At 37.7% G+C, this 19326-nt stretch overlaps 1 protein-coding gene across 1 annotated transcript in view; it reads left to right on the plus strand.

The window, feature by feature from the left end:
• Positions 1 to 1445: 1445 nt before the first annotated feature.
• AGPAT5 (1-acylglycerol-3-phosphate O-acyltransferase 5) overlaps positions 1446 to 19326 on the plus strand; it is a 34906-nt gene continuing 17025 nt past the window's right edge. The window contains exons 1-5 of the mRNA XM_072408432.1: positions 1446 to 1874; positions 12371 to 12437; positions 12637 to 12752; positions 13955 to 14044; positions 18768 to 18858. Coding sequence (XP_072264533.1) covers positions 1656 to 1874; positions 12371 to 12437; positions 12637 to 12752; positions 13955 to 14044; positions 18768 to 18858 — 583 coding nt within the window. The 5' untranslated portion in view covers positions 1446 to 1655. The remainder of the gene's footprint in view (positions 1875 to 12370; positions 12438 to 12636; positions 12753 to 13954; positions 14045 to 18767; positions 18859 to 19326) is intronic.

Here is a 19326-nt window from a genome sequence, read left to right on the forward strand (position 1 = left end):
TAGCCAGCGTTTTTTTGGTGAGGCAATATATTGTATAACAATAATCAATGTTAATCACACACTTCACTTTAAAACATAATTCTTCCTTTGGTCGCTCCCATTGGACAATGTAGGGAGATAGACCAATGTACTAGACAATATTTTCCCTGATCTAATATTAACGGAAAAATGTCTTGTATGCCGACGCCTTTCGCCTATTTGAGCTTCCTCAGGGGACTTGGCAGAGAACATTTGTTCAAAGGTTGGGATGAGTAATGATCATGATAAGAAAGAAGTCACAAAGGTGAGTGTATAAGTAATAACACAACGTAGGATATGGGAATAAGGAGGAAAAAAACCTGTAAGCTGCAGAGTTTGGTAGAGGTGCTGTACGGGTGTGCTGATAGGCTGAATAGGCGAAAAGCATTGGGATACAAGACTTTTTTCTGTTAATATTAGGGAAAATATTATCTAGTACATTGGTCTATCTCCCTACATTGTCCAATGGGAGTGACCAAAGGAAAATTTATGTTTTAAAGTGGTGTGTATTTAACATTGTATTTTCTACAAAAAAAACCCTGGCTATCTTCTGTTCTTTCCTTGTTTATTAGCCTCTTGAAGTCCCTATACAGCAGTGAGTGTAAAGCTACGTACACACAAATCCAATGGTTCTCACCAGATAATCGGCTCAGGGCCGATATCAGACGAGAATCTGGCGTGTGTAAAGAGCCCGTCATCCATCGTCTGAACTACCGTCCTGGCAAATCTACGGACGATGCACGACGAACGATCGTAATGCATAGGAAAGTGAAAAGCGCACAGTGGGGTGTCGCTCCGTCATTCTCCCCCTCCCCTCTCCATAGAGCAGCACGGTGATGTATGTACAACACTCGTTAATGCATCGTGCAGTGCTCAGTTGTTGGAAAGGATCGTGAAAGATCCCTTCCAATGACTATTATTGCACATGTGTATGCAGCTTAAGAGAAAGAGGCAGATTCCAGTCATTTCACATACTCATTAGAAGCATGTTGACAGGAAGGGAAAGCAGAGAAATAAGTTCATCTCTGTGTTGCCTCTTCTTTCACTGTCTAGTCACAGGGTGGGCTGGTCCAGAAAACATAAGTGAGATGATGCTGGCTCTCAGACTGAAGCTGAACGTTTTATAACAGTATATTCTATTTTGCCTTTCTTTTTTTATTATTGTTGACGTTTTGCTTTAATGAGACACTGAGGAGAAAAGAGTAACTAACCCTATCTAAAATTCGAACAAATGGCCTTATATACACTGTAATGTACAGTGACAGGTTAACAACAATAACTGCCTAGCTTACATTACTACCTGACTGAAAAGTTATTTGCCAGTTACAAAGATGGCCGCACAGGTTGTGCTCTTCCGCGTGACGTCACCGTGTCTAGCAGCCTCTACCCCTTGTGTACATTGCACAGGGAGATGTGAGGCCAGTGTGTTCATGTGCCCAGCTGCTTGTCCTATGTGTGTAAATGTTTGCCATAACTTCACCAGCCCTAGCCATGCAGCTGTCTATCCTATCTCATGTGTCAGACAGCAGCGTGGGCGCTCCGCCCCGGCCCCTCCCCCCTCACGTGTTGCCGGGTGTCAGTAGGTGTAGAATCGGACTCTCTTCTCTCCCTGGGGTGTGAATGAGAGCCGCTCAGCCATGCTGCTGTCCGCCGTGTTACACACCTATTCCCTGCGCTACATGCTGCCCGCCGCCCTCATGCTGGGCACGGCGCCCACCTACCTGCTGGCCTGGGGCTGCTGGAGGGCCCTGAGCACCGTACTGCCCGAGAGACTGTACAGGAGAGGGGACGACCGGCTGTACACCATCTACCAGAGCATGGTGCTCTTCTTCTTCCAGCACTACACCGGGGTCCAGGTTAGGGATACAAGTAACATGTCTGGGCCTAGTCCTGGGGGGCCCATGTGCAGGGGGGGTGCAGGAGGTGTATGTGTGGGTGTAGGGGTGCAGGAGGTGTGTGTGTGTAGGTCAGGGCTACAAGTCACATGTCTGAACCGATTCCTGGGGGCCCCCCATGTTTAGCAGGGTGTATGTGTCCACGGAGGTGTGTGGGTGCAGGAGCAGCAGGACTTCCTGTGACCAGTGTGATATGCAGCATGTCTTTCATGTGTCACCATCCTTACTGCTTTATAGAACTGTCACTAACCTCCAACCAACTTTTTATGCTGTCCCATCTATAGAGGAATCAGGAAGGAGCCCTGGGGGTGGGGTGTGTGCTATACATGCTGCTTTGACCTTGACAACTGGATGTTGGTGAATGACATGCTGGAGTCACATGTGTAGCCGTATAATCGCTAGCCATTCATTGTGAATCATAGAGCAGGCCCATGAGAGTGATCAGAACATCTCAACGCCAATCAGTCATTTCAGCTGAACATGTTTCTCCATAGACATCACCTTTATTTCTAATATACTTACATACTGTGAGGAATTAGAAGCTAAGAAGGTCACACATCGTCAGCGTGCAGCAGGTATTGGACAGGATCATTGAGATGAATTGGGTAATAGGTCAGGTCGTGGTGACATAGAATTTGTCACTATGGCTTCGTTTGTACAGTGTTTATAAAAGGCAGATTTTTATTTACTGTAACTTTGGAGTTTTTTTTATTGATTGCACTGTCTACCATAAGTATGAGTCTATCATTAGGAATGAATGAGGTGGGGATGTATGGGGGATCCGCAGGTAGGACTATCTGCAAGCACAGGCTCTGTGGTGGGGCTGGCAGGCCTGAGCAGGATCTCCCAAGGTATTCTACTAAAGTATTTACACAAATAACAGAATCAAGCACATGTCAAACTTTCTATAGTTTTTCTTTAAAAACACTTTCAGTTTTGAATAGTCGTCTAAAAACACAACTTCTGTGTTTGATATTTCACTTTTTAAACACATCTCCTCTTTTCAGAACTGTCCTCAAATGTCCAAGTTCTGACTGCTTGACCATCCAGGACCTCCGCGGTGTTTATCCTTTGATATTTTTGCCTTGGTCCTGGCTGACTTTAGTCTGGGAAGTTTCTGTGGCCATGCCTGGTGCAGGTGAAACAATTTCAGAGGACAGATAGATATAAACTTGTAAAAATTATGCAAGGAGGTAGGCGTTGTTCTGTGGCAGCAGTCATAAAAGTAATCAAAAAGGAAAAATCTAGTGCTGACTATTTTTACGACATTTAAATGTGTAACTCTACTAAATCAAAGCTCTAAAGGTTCAGTATACTGAAAAATGTGAACTTTTTTTAGGATAAAAACATTTGCTCAATTGATTAAGCATCTGCAAGCCACACTAATTAAAGTCTTTAGAGGTGGCAGGAGCAACAAATGGCACCATGTAGGGTCCAAAAAAAAAAAAAAACTTTGGTGTCACCTCTCAGGTAGTTGTGAGCAGTAAAACCATTTGCTAAAAATATTAATCTGAATTTAGTCAAAATGTAATTTGGGAAGAATAATCTTAGTGGTCATTGACCTTCAACTCCTGACTGTGATACATAATGGACACCCCCTCCAACAAATTAGGACAGCAGGAGTAATGATCGCTTCTTCTAAAACTTATCTTGGTGGTGTTGCCCTAGATCAATTCATGTCGCACATGATGCCTGTCAGAGTTTTGCCTTTGAGTGCCCATCCCCACCCCTCTGATCCATAACCTATTCATGCACATTCGGCTGAGTGATCATAAGTAATCTGATTGGTATTTCCAATGCTGACCAATGTGTTGGAAGTCCAAAAACATTGCACACACATACTTTATGTGCAGGCAACTTGTGTACTTAGAATCAATATTTACCAACACATGCAATCTATCCACAATGGTACGGAACCCAAAATAATGCTTTTGTTAGGAAAACCTACAACTATTAGTGTTTAACAAATCTCAGAGTCACGTATCCAATCCATCTTATAAAAAAAATATTAATTTTGGATTAAACTGCCTCACTCTATACAGGTGAGCTCTGTGCAGAAGTAAAGGTGATTATGTGCTCCTCGAAGGAACTGTAAAGCCACGCCATAAGCATGGGACAGGATCGGAGGCTTGTATGTGAATGTATGGGCTTATATTAGAGAAAGTGTTGAATTTCAATTTCCACCTAAAAGTGTCATCTGATTGATACCTTCAGATCTAATAAGCTCATTGTCAACCTCTCTGAAGATTTAGGTCCTGGTAGTTTATCACAATTCCATTTACATGTTTTTTCCCACACAGATGGTTCACACAGTTATTGGGACAGAGGTGATTGCTGATACTAATCCAATTTATTAAGGATTAAAAAAGGTGATTCCCTGTGCAGTCTTAACTTTTGCTAAGGCCAACCATAATGGCTATGGTGAAATGTTTAGTTTAATCCACTTATAACAATGCAGTTAAAAATCACCAAATTAGTGATTAAATGTATGAAGTATTCTCTGGTTAGCAATGAGTTCAGTCATTGTTGGCAATAATACCTGTGACTTTCAAACTTGTGGTTCAGTCTTGTAGTGAGTGATATACTTTTGCTTTAATTCTGTTGTGCCAGTAATGCTTGCTCAAGTTTTCTGCATTCTTTTATCTATGGATTGGTTCCAGCCGTTATCTATGTTAACTTGGCTTTCCTGTTTTGTTACTCATTATCTACTTTGCAGATAAAATAGTCTGAAATATGTATGTCCCTACTGTGTTACTGGGCCTTATATGCTTTATTGATTGATTGTCATGGAAATTGATAACCCTAAGATGCAAACAGGGAGTATGGCCTATGTGCTAACTTCTTTTTTCCCAAATAGTTATATAATTAGATCAGTACAGCATCCACTTTACTTCTGGGCTACTTGCACTGCACTTGTCATGCACCTAGCATTGTTTTGTTCCCATCTCCCTTTCCTCCTGGCCATTTATATAGGAGATCTAGGGCTGTGGATTTTATAAATGGCCAGGAGGGTTAGTCCTGAAAATAGTTAAACATGATTAGCTTTGTCAGCTCATGGAGACTGCCAGACTACATACATATGTCCAATATTAGTCCCCTGAGGCAAATAGTCATGCTCGTCTTGGGTGAAATGCTCATCTGGTATGTGTACAGCAGTCACCTGATGTAGTTTATCAATCCCCCACGACCATCGTTCATTCTGATGGAGTAGAGCACAGTGGGGTGCCGCTCATTCGTCCCTCCTTCCCCTTTTATTGAATAGTGTTTTTCATTAAACATAATAGAATGCTAGTTATGTGAAGGCCCAGCTGCTCCTGGTGTTTTTGTCTCTGTAAATTTTGACTCTTTGTCCTAGAGAAACTCATTTAACTACTGATATCTCCCCTCTCCATCTCCTACATAGCAAGGGGGGTGTATATAACATTGTTGTTTATGGGTGTACTTTAAGGATCTATTAAATCCTTGAATACAGAGCTTCATTCATTTGTCCCTTTTACCTGAATGTCAGCTTTGTTTCTATTACAATAAATTATCCGGATACAAGCATCTCAATATTTATTTTTGTTCCGTAGTCTCCTGATGGTGTTGGTAAATGCTTCTCCTGTCCTTGGTAGCAGACAGGTGTAGTTGGAACCTTTTCCAACCTTTTGCTTTCCTCAACAGCTATAGCAATAAAACATAAAACACCCAATTACCCAATTATTACAGATTGTATTATCAGTTCATCTGATGAAATCCTAAATGTACATTGAGAATGTACCTGTCATATTTTGAATGTACAAAGTGACAAATTATCCTAAAAGTTTAAAGATCCCCTAAAAAGAGAAAAGATACCATTATGTTTTCAGCATATCCTCCTTTTTTTTTTCTGATGTTTCTAAATTCTTCTAATGAACACCATTCTTTCCACCTAACCTTCCCCCTAATATTTTTATTCTAGAAATTAAAAGTTGCTGATAGCTCTGTAATACAGCGGGTTTACCACTGATATCACTTTACATAAGCAAATAAAGTGCTGCTAGTAGGTCCTGTGCTTTCTAGGCAGCAGATTAAACATTACCATGCTGGTTACATGTTTGGATTTAGTTTAATGGAAGTCTTTTGCAAAGAAAACCATTTACTTGATACTGCCAATGAACTTGCTGGATAGATTTAACATCACCATTTCAAGACCAGCATTTAAGCAATTTAATTATTGTTAAAATAACTTACTAAATTAGTATATAATACAGTTCTAGGTAACAAAATTTGGAGGAAATTCTCTCCTTATTTGTAAGGATCAAGCTGGGCTATACAGAGGTCTGTTCCGGAGACTCTTGTTGATAGATGAGCCAACCCTGCACATTATAGGACTAGTACCCTTGGAAGATAAAGAGTAGGATATTCTTGAAAGTTAAGTACTAGGTATGACTTTAGTTAGTCTGATAATTTTGACATACGGTTTTCACTGATGGTAGTCTCTTTGATTTACCATATCCATGCCGGATAAAAATTTGGGCACACCTTCTTATTTATTGTTTTTTTCTTTATTTGAATGACTTTCTGCATTGTAGGCTGGTATTGAAAACACCCAAATTACAAAACAACACTTGGTATTATGTTGTAAACAAAAAATATTTAAAAAAAAACATAAACCATAATGTTTTCTATTTTAGATTCGTCAAACTGGCCACCTTTTGCTTTGATGTCAGCTTAGTACACTTCTCTCAATCAGATTCATGAGGTAGACTGGAATGGTTTTCTATAAACAGGTGTGACCTCTCTAGTTATGTTCTAGAATATCTTGCCTTCTTAATGTGTTTTGAAACCGTCCTTTGTGTTTTGCCTTTGTGTTGGTAGACAACCTTTTTATATAAAGTAAAAAATGTTGTTTTTTGAAGGCTGCTCCTTCTACACATACCTGAGGTCAGAAGGGACATTTTCATATATTGAGGGGGGGACATGCCCATCCCTCACTTCTGCAGTGAGATTGGCACTTTTTGTCACCCTTTACAGCAGGCTACGTCACCTGATCTCTCGCCTGTTCAGTGCTTGATCGTGTGACAAAGCCAGAAACTTTCTGCGTTTCCTCCTTACCAGTACCAAGATGGTTATCGGGACAGTGTGGGATCGAGGGATCTGAAAATTAAAGGTAAGTCTGATTTCTTTTTATTTTCAGTTTAGTTCAGCTTTAAGGTCAGCCAGTCTGGAAATTTTCACCAAATGTGAATGTATCCTCAAGTGCAGTTGTGAAATCCTTTAAACACTGATGAAACTGGCTCTCAGCCAAGGAAAGGAAGACAAAGAGGTACTTCTGTTGCAGAGGATACGTTTATTAGTTACCAGCTTTAGAAACAACAATTTACCAGCACCTCAGATTAGAGCCCACAGAATGCGTTACAGAGTTCAAGTAGCACACAAATCTCAACATCAACTGGGAGGAAACTGTCAGGTCTTCATGGTCGAATTTCTGAAAAGAATCCACTACTGAGGAAGAACAATTTAAAGAATAGAATTGCTTGGGAGAGTAAACACAAGGACTGGAATTAGAGCTGTAGGATCTGTACTTTGGCCTGATGAATCCGTTTTAAGATTTTTGGTTGCATCCAGCATGTCTTTGTGAGACTAGGAGAGCAGAAATATATGTGTGGTTCCCAACATGAAGCATGGAGGGGGTGTGAACATTTTTAGTTGATTTATTAAGAATTCAAGGCACATTCAACCAGCATGTGTTAACAGCATTTGGAGCAACTTGTTATCCATCATTTGTTTTTCAATCGAACAATGAGCCCAAACACACCTCCTATTAAAGAGCATTTGACCAAGGAGGGTGATGGAATGCTGCGTCAGATAGCCTGGCTTTCACAATTATATGATATAAATCCAACTGAGGTGGTTTAGGATAATCTGGAGTGCAAAAGGAAGGCAAAGCAGCCAATAACTGCTGAGAACCTCAAGGAACTCCTTTAAGACGGTTCTAAAACCCTTCCCTGTGATTACCTCATGGTGGTGATTAGGAGAAGGTCAGAATTGTGCAAAAGCTGGCTACTTTGAAGAATCTAAAATATAAAACATACTCTGGTCTAACACTTTTTTGTAATTCAGTATTGAATATGTGTTCCTTCATAGTTTGCATGTCTTCAATAATAATCTATGTAGAAGATCAAATAAGGAAGTATTGAATGATAAGATGCGTCCAAACTGACTGATTCTGTACATGGCTTGGTGAAATCTTATATCATTGTACTGTTGTTTTTAGCGTTTTTCTGTAATCACTATCTTCTTTTACTTACCTTTTTGCAGTGAGAGTAATATCCTATTTCCACTACTTGTTTGTTTGATATCAAGACATTGCATACCTCATTTTATGTGATAGAACCTCAGTAATATTTCCTTTACTGATATTGATTACCTATATAATAAAGAGATATTTAAGGGAAACTACATTAAAAGAATGTATCAATCATTACTAAATAAATAGTCTTTAGGTACCAATCCATTCCATGCACACTAATGAATAGACATTAAGAGATATGTAGAGTTGTATTTTTTTTTATTTTTTTTTCCAGAAAATACTTCTAAATAAGAAAGGGATTATTTAAAAAGGTCAGAGTTTCTGTTCAGATGTTTTTGACACAAAGTGCTATTATCAGTAAGGCGATTTGAAGGGTAATGACTGTGTACCAAATGATTCAGATTTCTGTTCTGTTCTCATAGCACTTTGGAATTTGCTGTTTGCCTTGATAAAGCCTAGCAGTATTATACATTCTTCCTGGGATTGTGTATGTGTAATAACAAGGTGTGTCATAATAAACCGGGGGTATACTGCAGTCATGTTTTATGGTCTGTTTTTTATTTTTAAGTTGAAGAATGCCAATTTGTTTGTCTTTGATATTAAAATCTATTTTAAGCTATAACCAACCAATATTACTTACATTGGGATTTAATGTCCTTTGATATCAAGGGCTTGTTCACACAAGGTTTCATGGTAATGCACAGGAAAAAAAATGCCCTTTTTTTAATCAGCGTGTATGTGTATAAATACGTGCACCTTTTTAAATAATATTTTGCATTGCCTTGCTTCTACAAACAAGTGCTGCCTCGATGACTCAGATAGCTTCCTCAGCTCATTGGAGAGAAGACAGGAGAGGATTACTGTACTAAAAGGAAGCCTGATCATGATTTCTGTGCAAAGCCCTGCCAATAACCCTACACATACAAGCACAGCTCTGCCTCTTACTCTCTGCTCTTCTGCTCAGTGTACCTAAAGGGTCCTAGTTGCTAAATGCCAAGGACATCGTTAGCAGTGCCAAAATATTGAAGGGTAAAACTGTAATTGTTGGGATAGAGCAATTGGCGTGGCCACACAGTGCATGGGCTCACTGTCATTGGGCACTACATGGAGGGTAAAAGTGGGGCGATGTTAGAAGTGGAGCGACAGTAGTCAGGCAGAGGAGTGGGATCCTTCTCCATCAGCCAGAAATGTAAGGTTACCAGAGCTCACTGAATAGAACTACAAAGGGGTGTTGGGGTGCTGGCCACCAAGCTGGGGTTTCTGGTCCCTGTATCTGAAACAAGATTTACGCCAGGCACTATTTACTAAGGAATATTTGAACACTTCTACTAGTTATTAAATATTGTACACAAACAGAATAACAAGGGAAGGCATTGGTCTTCTCAGTTGATGTCCAAAAAGTATTTGATAGTACTCACTGTAAATAGGTTCTAAAACTATGGTTTTGAAAAAAATGTTTTTGAACCAAATGTTTGGCAAACTTGTAGACCTCCCAACTCAAGGTTGGGAGGTTTTATGGCGTGTCCTAACTGCAGTAACCCTGGCAGAAATTTTGCACCATATTCTGTTATTTAAACTTTTTTTATGAATAAATGAATAGTCCAGTCCGATAAAATCACTAAATCCACCTCTATTCACCCCATCATGCTACAATATTCATAATTATTTTAGTTTTTCCCTGCAGTACTACTAGATATCCTCTATTTGGTGGTTAGCATCATTCAGCCCACCTAAATCTAACTTGTCCTGGACAGCCTGTGACTAGAGAGTGAATGGAGAAGTGTGACAATGATGAGCTCATCACTCTCTACCAATCAGCATGCTTCTTGTGAGCATGTGAACTGATCGGCTCCTTGCTGATACCAGGTCAAATACTTATACTGCTTGTATGTAAAATTACATTCATGTATTAAAGAATGCGAATGTGCTTTTCTTTGGTATATTTTGTATCTGTCTGGGGGTTAGCTGTACTCTTACAGTCTATGGTCGTGCTCAAAATTGTTCATTAAAAAAGATTTCATAAAAACATAAACCTAGGTTTTTATATTTATGAAGTGCAGTGCTTTGAAATCACTTGTTACTGCTCGTACTAATGAGTTGTTGTTGGTTTTTTGCTGCAAACTGCAGTGGCTTGGCGTAGTACAGAATATAAAAATCAGTTACAAGTAAAAGCCCATATGATAATAACTTGTTGTCTCTTCCTGAAAACACTGGAACATGCCCCTAGGCTGGCAGCAATATTTCAATAATAGGAACCTCCTAGCTACTCATTATTTTTCTCTGCCCAAGGACATGTAGGCTCTGCCAGTTTGCACTATTTGGAGAACATTTTCTTTCTGTATATAGTAAATGTTCTTTACTTAGGGACATTATTTATCATTGTGTCTGCTACAAAGAGAAGTTGTAGAACTGTGATTATGAGTTTTGTCTTTTACCTAGATCCTATTGTAAATCCTATTGTTACACACACTGCTATCAACAAAACTATATTCCTAAATTCCTATATTCCTAAAATTTAGTTCTTCTTTTGGGGGCAGTTCAATTTAATTCATAGAATGGTAAAGTAATTTATCGTTATACATTGAAATGCATACAGCACATTCTTTTTGTCCACATAATCATCCACCATTGCTTTGGTATATCAGTCCAGCAACCACCCTGGTACTTTTTGTTAGTAATTCTAGAACACCTGCTTGACATCTATTCCCAAACACAATTACTTTGGGCCTTGTCATGCTCATTGTACCACAATCATATTGAAATCTTATTTGGAAGTTTGAATGTGTGAATTCTGCATACTGTAATGTCATACGATCATTGTAGTTATCTCTCCCAAGTGTTTATCTTCTTTCTGGGTATGAGAAGAGCAGGCAGCTCACAGAGAGCAACATTTTTTGTCACATTTCATTTGAAAAACTCGCAACATAATGCAGTCTCTGAACCAGCAGCAGAATGTAGTTCAATTTGTCTGATGGATTACTTCTTGAGAAAGGCATTGAACATTGTGAACATAATAATTAATGGGTTCATGTTGTTTGTATTTTTATAAATGTATAATATACATTTTAAACTTACTTTACTGTTTTGTATGGTTTATAAACAGCATGGTGTAAACTATAATTTACATTAAGTAGAAATGCTAATGGTGGAAATCAGCAGCAGGCACCTAAATTGCTGTCTGTGGGATGATCTTGTTTGTCAGGCGTTCTTTCTATCACCTATGTAATATTACACATTGTTAGTGTTCAATAAAAACACAGCTTTGTGTTGGTCCTGCTTTGCCTGCAGTACAAATACACAGTGATAGGACGTACTGCATCTATAGAAATGCATTGCAAAGCATGTCAAATCCAGCCTTTTAACAGATATGTTCAATTCTCCATGTTAATCAATTATGTTTTTTGCTGACCAGCATTAGAAATGAGTTCCTGATGCAGGACCCAAAAAAAAACGGCCATAGACAGAAGCTGTTGAGCTGGCTTGTTGGGTGTTGCTGTTTTGATTGCAAACTTTGGTGGAGCAAATGTTAAAATACTGTGCTGTGTATGATGTTGTGTATGATGTTGTGTATGATGGCTGCAGGCATCAGTCATCTGGTTCGGTTTAATAAAGCCCCACTTTACAAAATAAAACTCAGGCAGGTGGTTTTTTCAAAAAGGGACCGGCAATGTCCCTTATGCTGTAACCCTACTTACCTGCCTGATAGCGCTGTGATAAAAGAAAAGATTGATATGCGCATTGTCAGCTTTGGTTGCCAGGGAAGCCTGGCAATGCCAGCTTCTATTGCATGTGCTAGACATTTGGTCATATTTTACAATGTCATAAAAAAGATTTGCTGATTAACCCTCCTTACCCTCATTCGGTATATTTGTACATAAATGCTAATGTGCATTTTATTAGGCAGCCCATTCATTTTATAAGGTCTGCCAACACAAAAAACAGTTGTACTTTAATATGTTGCACTGCAATGAACAAGTGATTCCTTTCCATTGTTGAGTGCTGCAATGCGTACTGTCAGAAACCATACAAAATGAATAGAGCCATCCATCGCATATAACTGAAACACCCAGATGAAGTCAGTTATTATTAAGTAGTTCTAACATATTCCCCTATCAAGTGTCTAGTTTTGCTATATGGATCTGTAATTTGCTGAATTTCCTTTTTTCCTTTTTTTAAACCCTAGATAGTATTATATGGAGATTTGCCAGAGAAAGAGAATGTTTTATACCTATCAAATCACCAGTGTACAGGTTGGTGCTTTTTTTAATAATTTATAGTGTTTATGTTTAAATTTCTATACCCAAATGTTATCTATTTTCATTTTAGTTCATACATTTTTGTCTTGATACTGGGGGTTTCCAGTTAGGTAATGTTGGGAATAATGAACACTAACCTCTATCAACAAGTGATATTCTAAAAAGAATTTTTACATTTCTTTCTGGTCCACAGTTGATTGGATTATTGCAGACATGATGGCCGTGCAGCAGAATGCCTTGGGTCATGTTCGTTATGTGCTGAAGGATGGTCTAAAATTCCTCCCTCTGTATGGCTGGTATTTTTCACAGGTATCTTTGAAACTATTTGCCTAATTTTTTTTGTTTGTATGTATATATATATATGTATGTGTGTATGTATACATACACAGGTAGGATAATTGCTAATGATTTTTCCTTTCCAGTGACAGATGAATGAGTGCACCCGTTCTGTTCAATGGAGAGGGGAGGGAGGAATGGGACTTTGCTGTGCTCCTCTAAACTAAAATTCACAGCAGTGGTTCTTGATCAATCATTCATTGATCTGCTAGGACGGATCAGTGAACTACATTGGGGGACCACAATACGTATCAGAATTTCACTAGGGACAAGCACAACCATTTGGCGACAATGTACTAATTTAACATGTATTTGCAGACTAGAAGTTTTGAGTGGAGAAGGGAAACATTGGAATCACTGTCAGGTTTGTGTCTATATCCTCACATAGGAGATTAACCCTCCCCATTAGTCCTAGTAACTATTGTGACCAGAGCAGAGTGGTTAGAGATCAAAAGCTTTTTATAGTTGTCACTTGAACAGTAGAAGAAGAAAAAAACTTTCAATGGGTATACCTGTACTGGTAAAGGCTATCTAAGGGAATTTTCCTTAACTTGGGATAGATGAACTTTTGTTTCTTCTTGTATACCCAGAACACGATAAGTGAAGGAAAGCTTTTGCTTTGAGAGGTGGGCATTGGCTTTATTTATTCTGTACTTTATTGCCTGCATACCAAAATTCTACAGAAAACAAATTGGCATGCATTTAAATTTAAAAGGTTATAATGATCATATGGATAAAGAGTTTATATAATATGGACATAGAACTCTTTTGTAAATGTATGAACTTGGTGGTATGTAGCCTTGATCTGACACTTTTTGTTTATGCTATAGGTGTTAAGTAACTCCTAGAATTGTCGGCTTTTTACGATATCACCATAATTTGAACTTTCTAGTGCCATAGTATGTACATTTTTTTTTTTTTTTGCTATGTCCACTGGCCATATATTTTGACCCTTTCTAGTGTCCTGTGTTTAGTAAATAGTGTAACCGCTTATATTGCTTTAATAATGTATGGTTAGTTGAATTAAAATGAAAACTTTGGCATTTACAGGCTTATGCAGTTTATGAAGTTGCTGCAAAGAACCTAAAATTAAAACTGCTTTAAAAAAAAAAAATTACTTCTAAACTAAAAATGACAAATGTAATCAATGTCATAAATTACTAATTTCTTCACAGCATGGTGGAATTTATGTTAAGCGGAGTGCCAAGTTTAATGAAAAGAATATGAGTAACAAGTTGCAATCCCAGATGAAGGCGGAGACTCGGGTAAGGAATACAAATACATGCATGCCAGGAGTTATATTTGTTTTTTTATTAAAAGGTTGCACAGTTGTAGACAGGAAAGGTTTAGAATGTAGCCGTAATTTTCATGATGAAATGCCTACCACCTTAAAAGATGTCTGTTTTGGTTAACAATGACTTCACCCCAAATGCTAAGCCACAAACCTACTAGTCATTATTGTGTCAGTATGATAGCCTCAGAGAAGGAGGATGTTGTTTTTTTTTTTTACTGCTTTCTTAATTTTAAATGAAATGTCATGAATAGTAGCTTTTATATTTGAGTAATGTAATGTTCTGTTGTGCTTTAGGGTTAAAGCGTAACTAAACTCAGAAATTTCACTTTACATAAAAGGGTAGACAACCCTTTTATGTAGAGTAAAAATTCTGTTGTGTTTTTTTTTTTTTTTGAAAGTGTAACACCCTAATTCTCGATGGCCTAGGCGTTTGAGAATGAATGGGAGTGCATGCCAGAGACACGACCTACCCTGAGCCTGCAATGTCTCTGGGAGACGTAGTTCATGACTCTGGCCGGTGCACCCCCCCAAGCAGAGTCCTTCTCCTTCCCCCCCTGTCAGACGGGGACCCTTGATAATCATTTATATGAAAAAACTTTAGCTTGTGCTCAGTGTATTTTCTCCTGCAAGGTGTCAATGCTTGCCAGTAATTGTGCCTTCAATTTGGACACATTGGACATTTTTAATTTTCTTCAATTGGTGCAACCAAACAATCAGTCACCAACTTTTTGTTTTTTCTTGCCGGTTTGTTTAAAAAAATGTAAAAATGCAAAGTACAAGCATATGTGTGTTTTTAAATGTCATTTTAAAAATAAATCTGTTATGGGAAAAATGCAGCTGCTGCTATCGCTGATCTGTCTTTGAAAATGCTAATGGCCTGCCCTTCTGGATACAGCTCTGGATATTTGTTTTGAATCTGTGATTTTGGTATCATTAAAGCCAGAGGTTTAAGATGACAGCCAAGCAGCTAGCATTCTCATGAGAAGTTTAGAAATGACAACATTTGGGTGACAGGCTTTCTTTTTCCATTTGCAATATTCTGTCCACCATTATACCAGATGTACAACATATTCAACGGCAATTCCAATGGATCCTCAGAGTGTAAACAGAAATGACCGTATTGAAATCCTGGTTGTATGATCACTTCAGACTGTTTTCGTTGTTGCTTTAGTTACCGTTTTAGCTCCCATCTGATTGATTGTACATCTATATCTAGAGACTGAAGTGAATTCACAGTGTGTTTCTTGAAAAATATGAAATAACAAAGGTTAACACTCGTATCTGGCTATCCTTTCTCTTATAAATCTACAGTAATTTTGATAGCTGAAGAATTGCTGAGCCAGATGACTTTTTCCCATGACTTTCGCCACAGATTGCAAGTAAATTGCAAGTAAAGTCTTCACATTATTTGATTTTTTTGATGTCATAGTGATCTGTGAGTTTTGCTGGGTGTATGTGCATCACTTGACAGCATTTGATAAATCCCAGTTGTTTTAATTTCCCTAATAATAGTATGAGAGCAACTTGGAGTAGCTGGGGCTTTACTTGAAATCGTGGAAATGTTACTTATTCAATGGCCTAAGGATTTGTCTGGGAGCAAAGGGTTTCACATTTGGCACACATAACTTATGAAATGATGGTGCTAACATTTGTAGCATCAGTAAAAATATTTTACACCCTAATTAATTTTAAAAATATGAGAAATAAGTTGTTCCTATATATCTGTCATAAATAATATAAATTACTAAAACAAAATTGTGCATAGGAAAATAAAAGGGTTACTTATTTCCTTACAGAACAAATGAATCTTTCTTTTCCTTCCCTGTCGCTCCATTCAGACAACAGGAGCATAGGGACACTTGTGGGTATAAATGATGCTCTGTCTCATCCCCACCTTTCTCATGCTATGACATTATTGCTTAGTAATTTACCCAACACTGATACATGGATTCAGAAATAAATTTTGTAGCCGTATGTAGGCACAAAGTTAGTGTATTTTGCTGGGATTATTTTGTTTGGTAAATATTTTTAAAGGTTTTCATAGAAAATTTTTTAAGGTTGCATCATTAACGAAGGCACTCACTTTTATTTTCTTTTATATACATTTAAAAAAAAGCATTCTCATTGTCCAAAGTAGCTGATTTGGGAATGTTGTATGTTTTCAAATCAGCTACTGTGGACAGTGAGAATTCTTTAAAATATTTTTATTACTATTTTTAAAGGCTGGCCTATTTCACCATTGCATAACTCTAGATTTTGGGGCCCTCCACACCAGTATATTTAATTTAGCTACAGCATGTCAACAAAATGTGTGACCTAACCTCATTGTAAAAATAGGGGACTAATAATGGGAAGGATGTGGTTACAACAGAAATGTGTGGTTACACCATGGACATGGCTAAAGAGTAAGGTTATTGACAATTACAAATTCCTTACTTTTTTATGCCCATGTAAGCGAGCCATACAATCTTCTTTGTATGATTTCATTGTTTTCCCCAGCCTATTTTAGCTGGGCACACTGCCTGGCACTTTTTAGTAACCACCCGGCTGTTTTTGGGCGGATACTAAAAAGTTGAGTCATAAAACATTGGAAGCTACCCGCCTACAATTTCTTCCTACCCAGCCTAAAATACAAAATCTGGGTTGAACAATGAACTCATACATTCTCCATTCTAACCACAATACATAGTTCCCTCTTTTTGAGTGGCATGCATGGTAATGGTTGTGCTAGCTCTGTTATGTCAGACACTCTGGGGTGCCATTTATGACATATATATGATTGAGTTTAAGACTTTTAAGTTACTCTAATGACTTGTGAATGGCAACCAGATATACTATGCAGTAGTAGCCAGTGCACAACATACTGCAGCAAATATTGGGTGTGCCTTGTTCCGAAAAAAAAAGGTAAAATGGTTCATGGTATAAAAAAAAAAAAGACCAGTCTTAGTGGCAATGTAGCGAGCAGCAAGTGGAGATGTTCCTCAGGGAAATTTGAGTTTGCTATCCCAATAATAGGGATGAATCATTTTACATGAAGTTGTGCCATCACCCATGATATAAAAAAATTCATTTGGGGCTGTAGTCTTGTTTTAGTATCGCGGTACATGGGTATTGAGTTAAATTAGGCAGAGAAAAACGTATCCTGTATGCCATACAACTGATAAAAATCCTGCTGAAGTATATCTCTCATTATGCCAAGTAAAGCCTAAGCAGACTTAAGTGTTTATAAGCTGGTATAAAACTCATAAACTTGTACATAAGTCTATTTATTTAGCTATACAAAAGCTTTGCCAACAAGCTAATCCTCAGATAAAAAGAGCTGGTATTCCCACAGATTACTTAGGGATAAACCTATTTCCATTAGGATTTCTACTTAGTCTTTTTTTTTTTTTTTGCATGGCGCATTAATCAGATAATTTATTCTACTGTTACAAACTGTATGCACTTCTGTGTTCTATAACATTGTGCTCTTTAAATGGGTCAATTCTTTAGCATTTTGGAAAACACTTCTTGCTGCGTTTTTAAATTTTTTAACTGCTTATAAATGCTTCCATTGAAATGTAGTGAAATGGAAGTGTTTGCATGCGTTTATCATTGATTTCCATTCCTAGAAACTCTTAAAAACTCCCATAAAAACAATATGGGCTTTCTGAAGCATTTTTAGGCTTGCTTTCAAACACTTTTATTTTGTTTATATAAACTCCCATTTAAAAGTCGTATGGGAGTTTAAAAGAGTTACCAAAAAAGTCCATGTAGACGAAGCCTAGTTCCTATCAGTAGTATCAAAACACATAGGGGTTCGTTTATAAATGTTTTCACGCAATATTACCTTTCTCACATTGGTTTCAATTAGATAGTGTGTGAATCAACTTTTACTGATTATTAATATACTTTAATTTCATTTTGAGCTTTTTTGCAAATTACAACTACTTTTTTTTTTAAACTTTAGTCTACACTGACTTTATATTGCTTATAAATGTTTATACAGCTTATGTTTACGTTTTAAAGCGTTTATAAAGACATTTTTACCATATGTGTCAGAGAAGAGTTTAGACTAAGTTAACATTCCTCCCTAATGCCAAAAAATGCCCCATTTATGTCAGTGGACATGGAGGCATATGCATTTTAAGCATTTATGGGCATTTCAACACTTCCCAAATGTGGCAGGATGCATTTTCTCCAGAGCCCATCAAGAAAATGCTCTGGTGTGGACTGGCCACATACTGAATTGGACATATATATATTATTTATTGACCAATGGAAGGAAGAAGGTACAAAATGTTAATGAAAGGAGTACAGCTCAGGAGATCATAATGAACCAGCTTATTAAGTACTTAAAGCAACACCACGCCAAACTGATGAGCGGAAATTCCTTTTCTATAAAACATCCTATTTGTGTAATGTAATGGGCTTGTTAAGCCACTGTTATCTCAATGGTTATGATGTTATATGCTGTAAAAATTGTCTATTATGCCATGATTGTGACTTGTCTGCCCCTTGGGTTCAAATACAGTCCAAAGAGAGCTTTGGCAAAGCAAATATATCCACTGTGCAACATTATAGAGCAAATTCATATATCTGTGTTCATACATTTTAAAATCATACAAGGTAAAGCAATCACATACTCAAGGAAAATCCATTCTATAATATATCTTCCAGGTTTTAAGTTTTTCTACATATTTTTCTATTTGCAGATGTACCTTGTGATATTCCCAGAAGGAACACGCTACAATCCTGATATACCTCAGGTCATTGCCGATAGCCAAAACTTTGCCATGAAAGAAGGTAAAATGAAAAAAAAAAACTGTCATAATAAATAATCCATTGAAACTCACAGATATTTAAAGACCTCGTTCTAGCAGAGTACAGTCTGTTTTTCACTGTAAATGTAATCTCATGCGAAAAAGTACACCCTCTTCTTTAAAAAGGTTTTACATATCAGGTCATCATGAAAAATCATCTTCTGGTTCAGGGTCTTAAAATTGGGTAAACAACATGACATGGTGACATTATTTGGCAAAAACTGCAGAAGCTTTATGTAACAATAAGTACACTCTTACCCTTTTCATAGCAATTGAGAGGGTGAGTGGTAGCCAGTTGCTGCTATTTAAAAGCACCTTATAAATTATCAGCAAGTGTGACCATCTCAATATTGGATCACATATAAAGCGTTCAGGCATGTTGTATCACAATGCTAAGAGGAAAAGACAACAGCAATGACAATTGTTGCTGTCCATCAATCTGGGAAGGGTT

Source organism: Pyxicephalus adspersus, chromosome 4, assembly GCF_032062135.1.
Source record: "Pyxicephalus adspersus chromosome 4, UCB_Pads_2.0, whole genome shotgun sequence".
Taxonomy (NCBI): domain Eukaryota; kingdom Metazoa; phylum Chordata; class Amphibia; order Anura; family Pyxicephalidae; genus Pyxicephalus; species Pyxicephalus adspersus.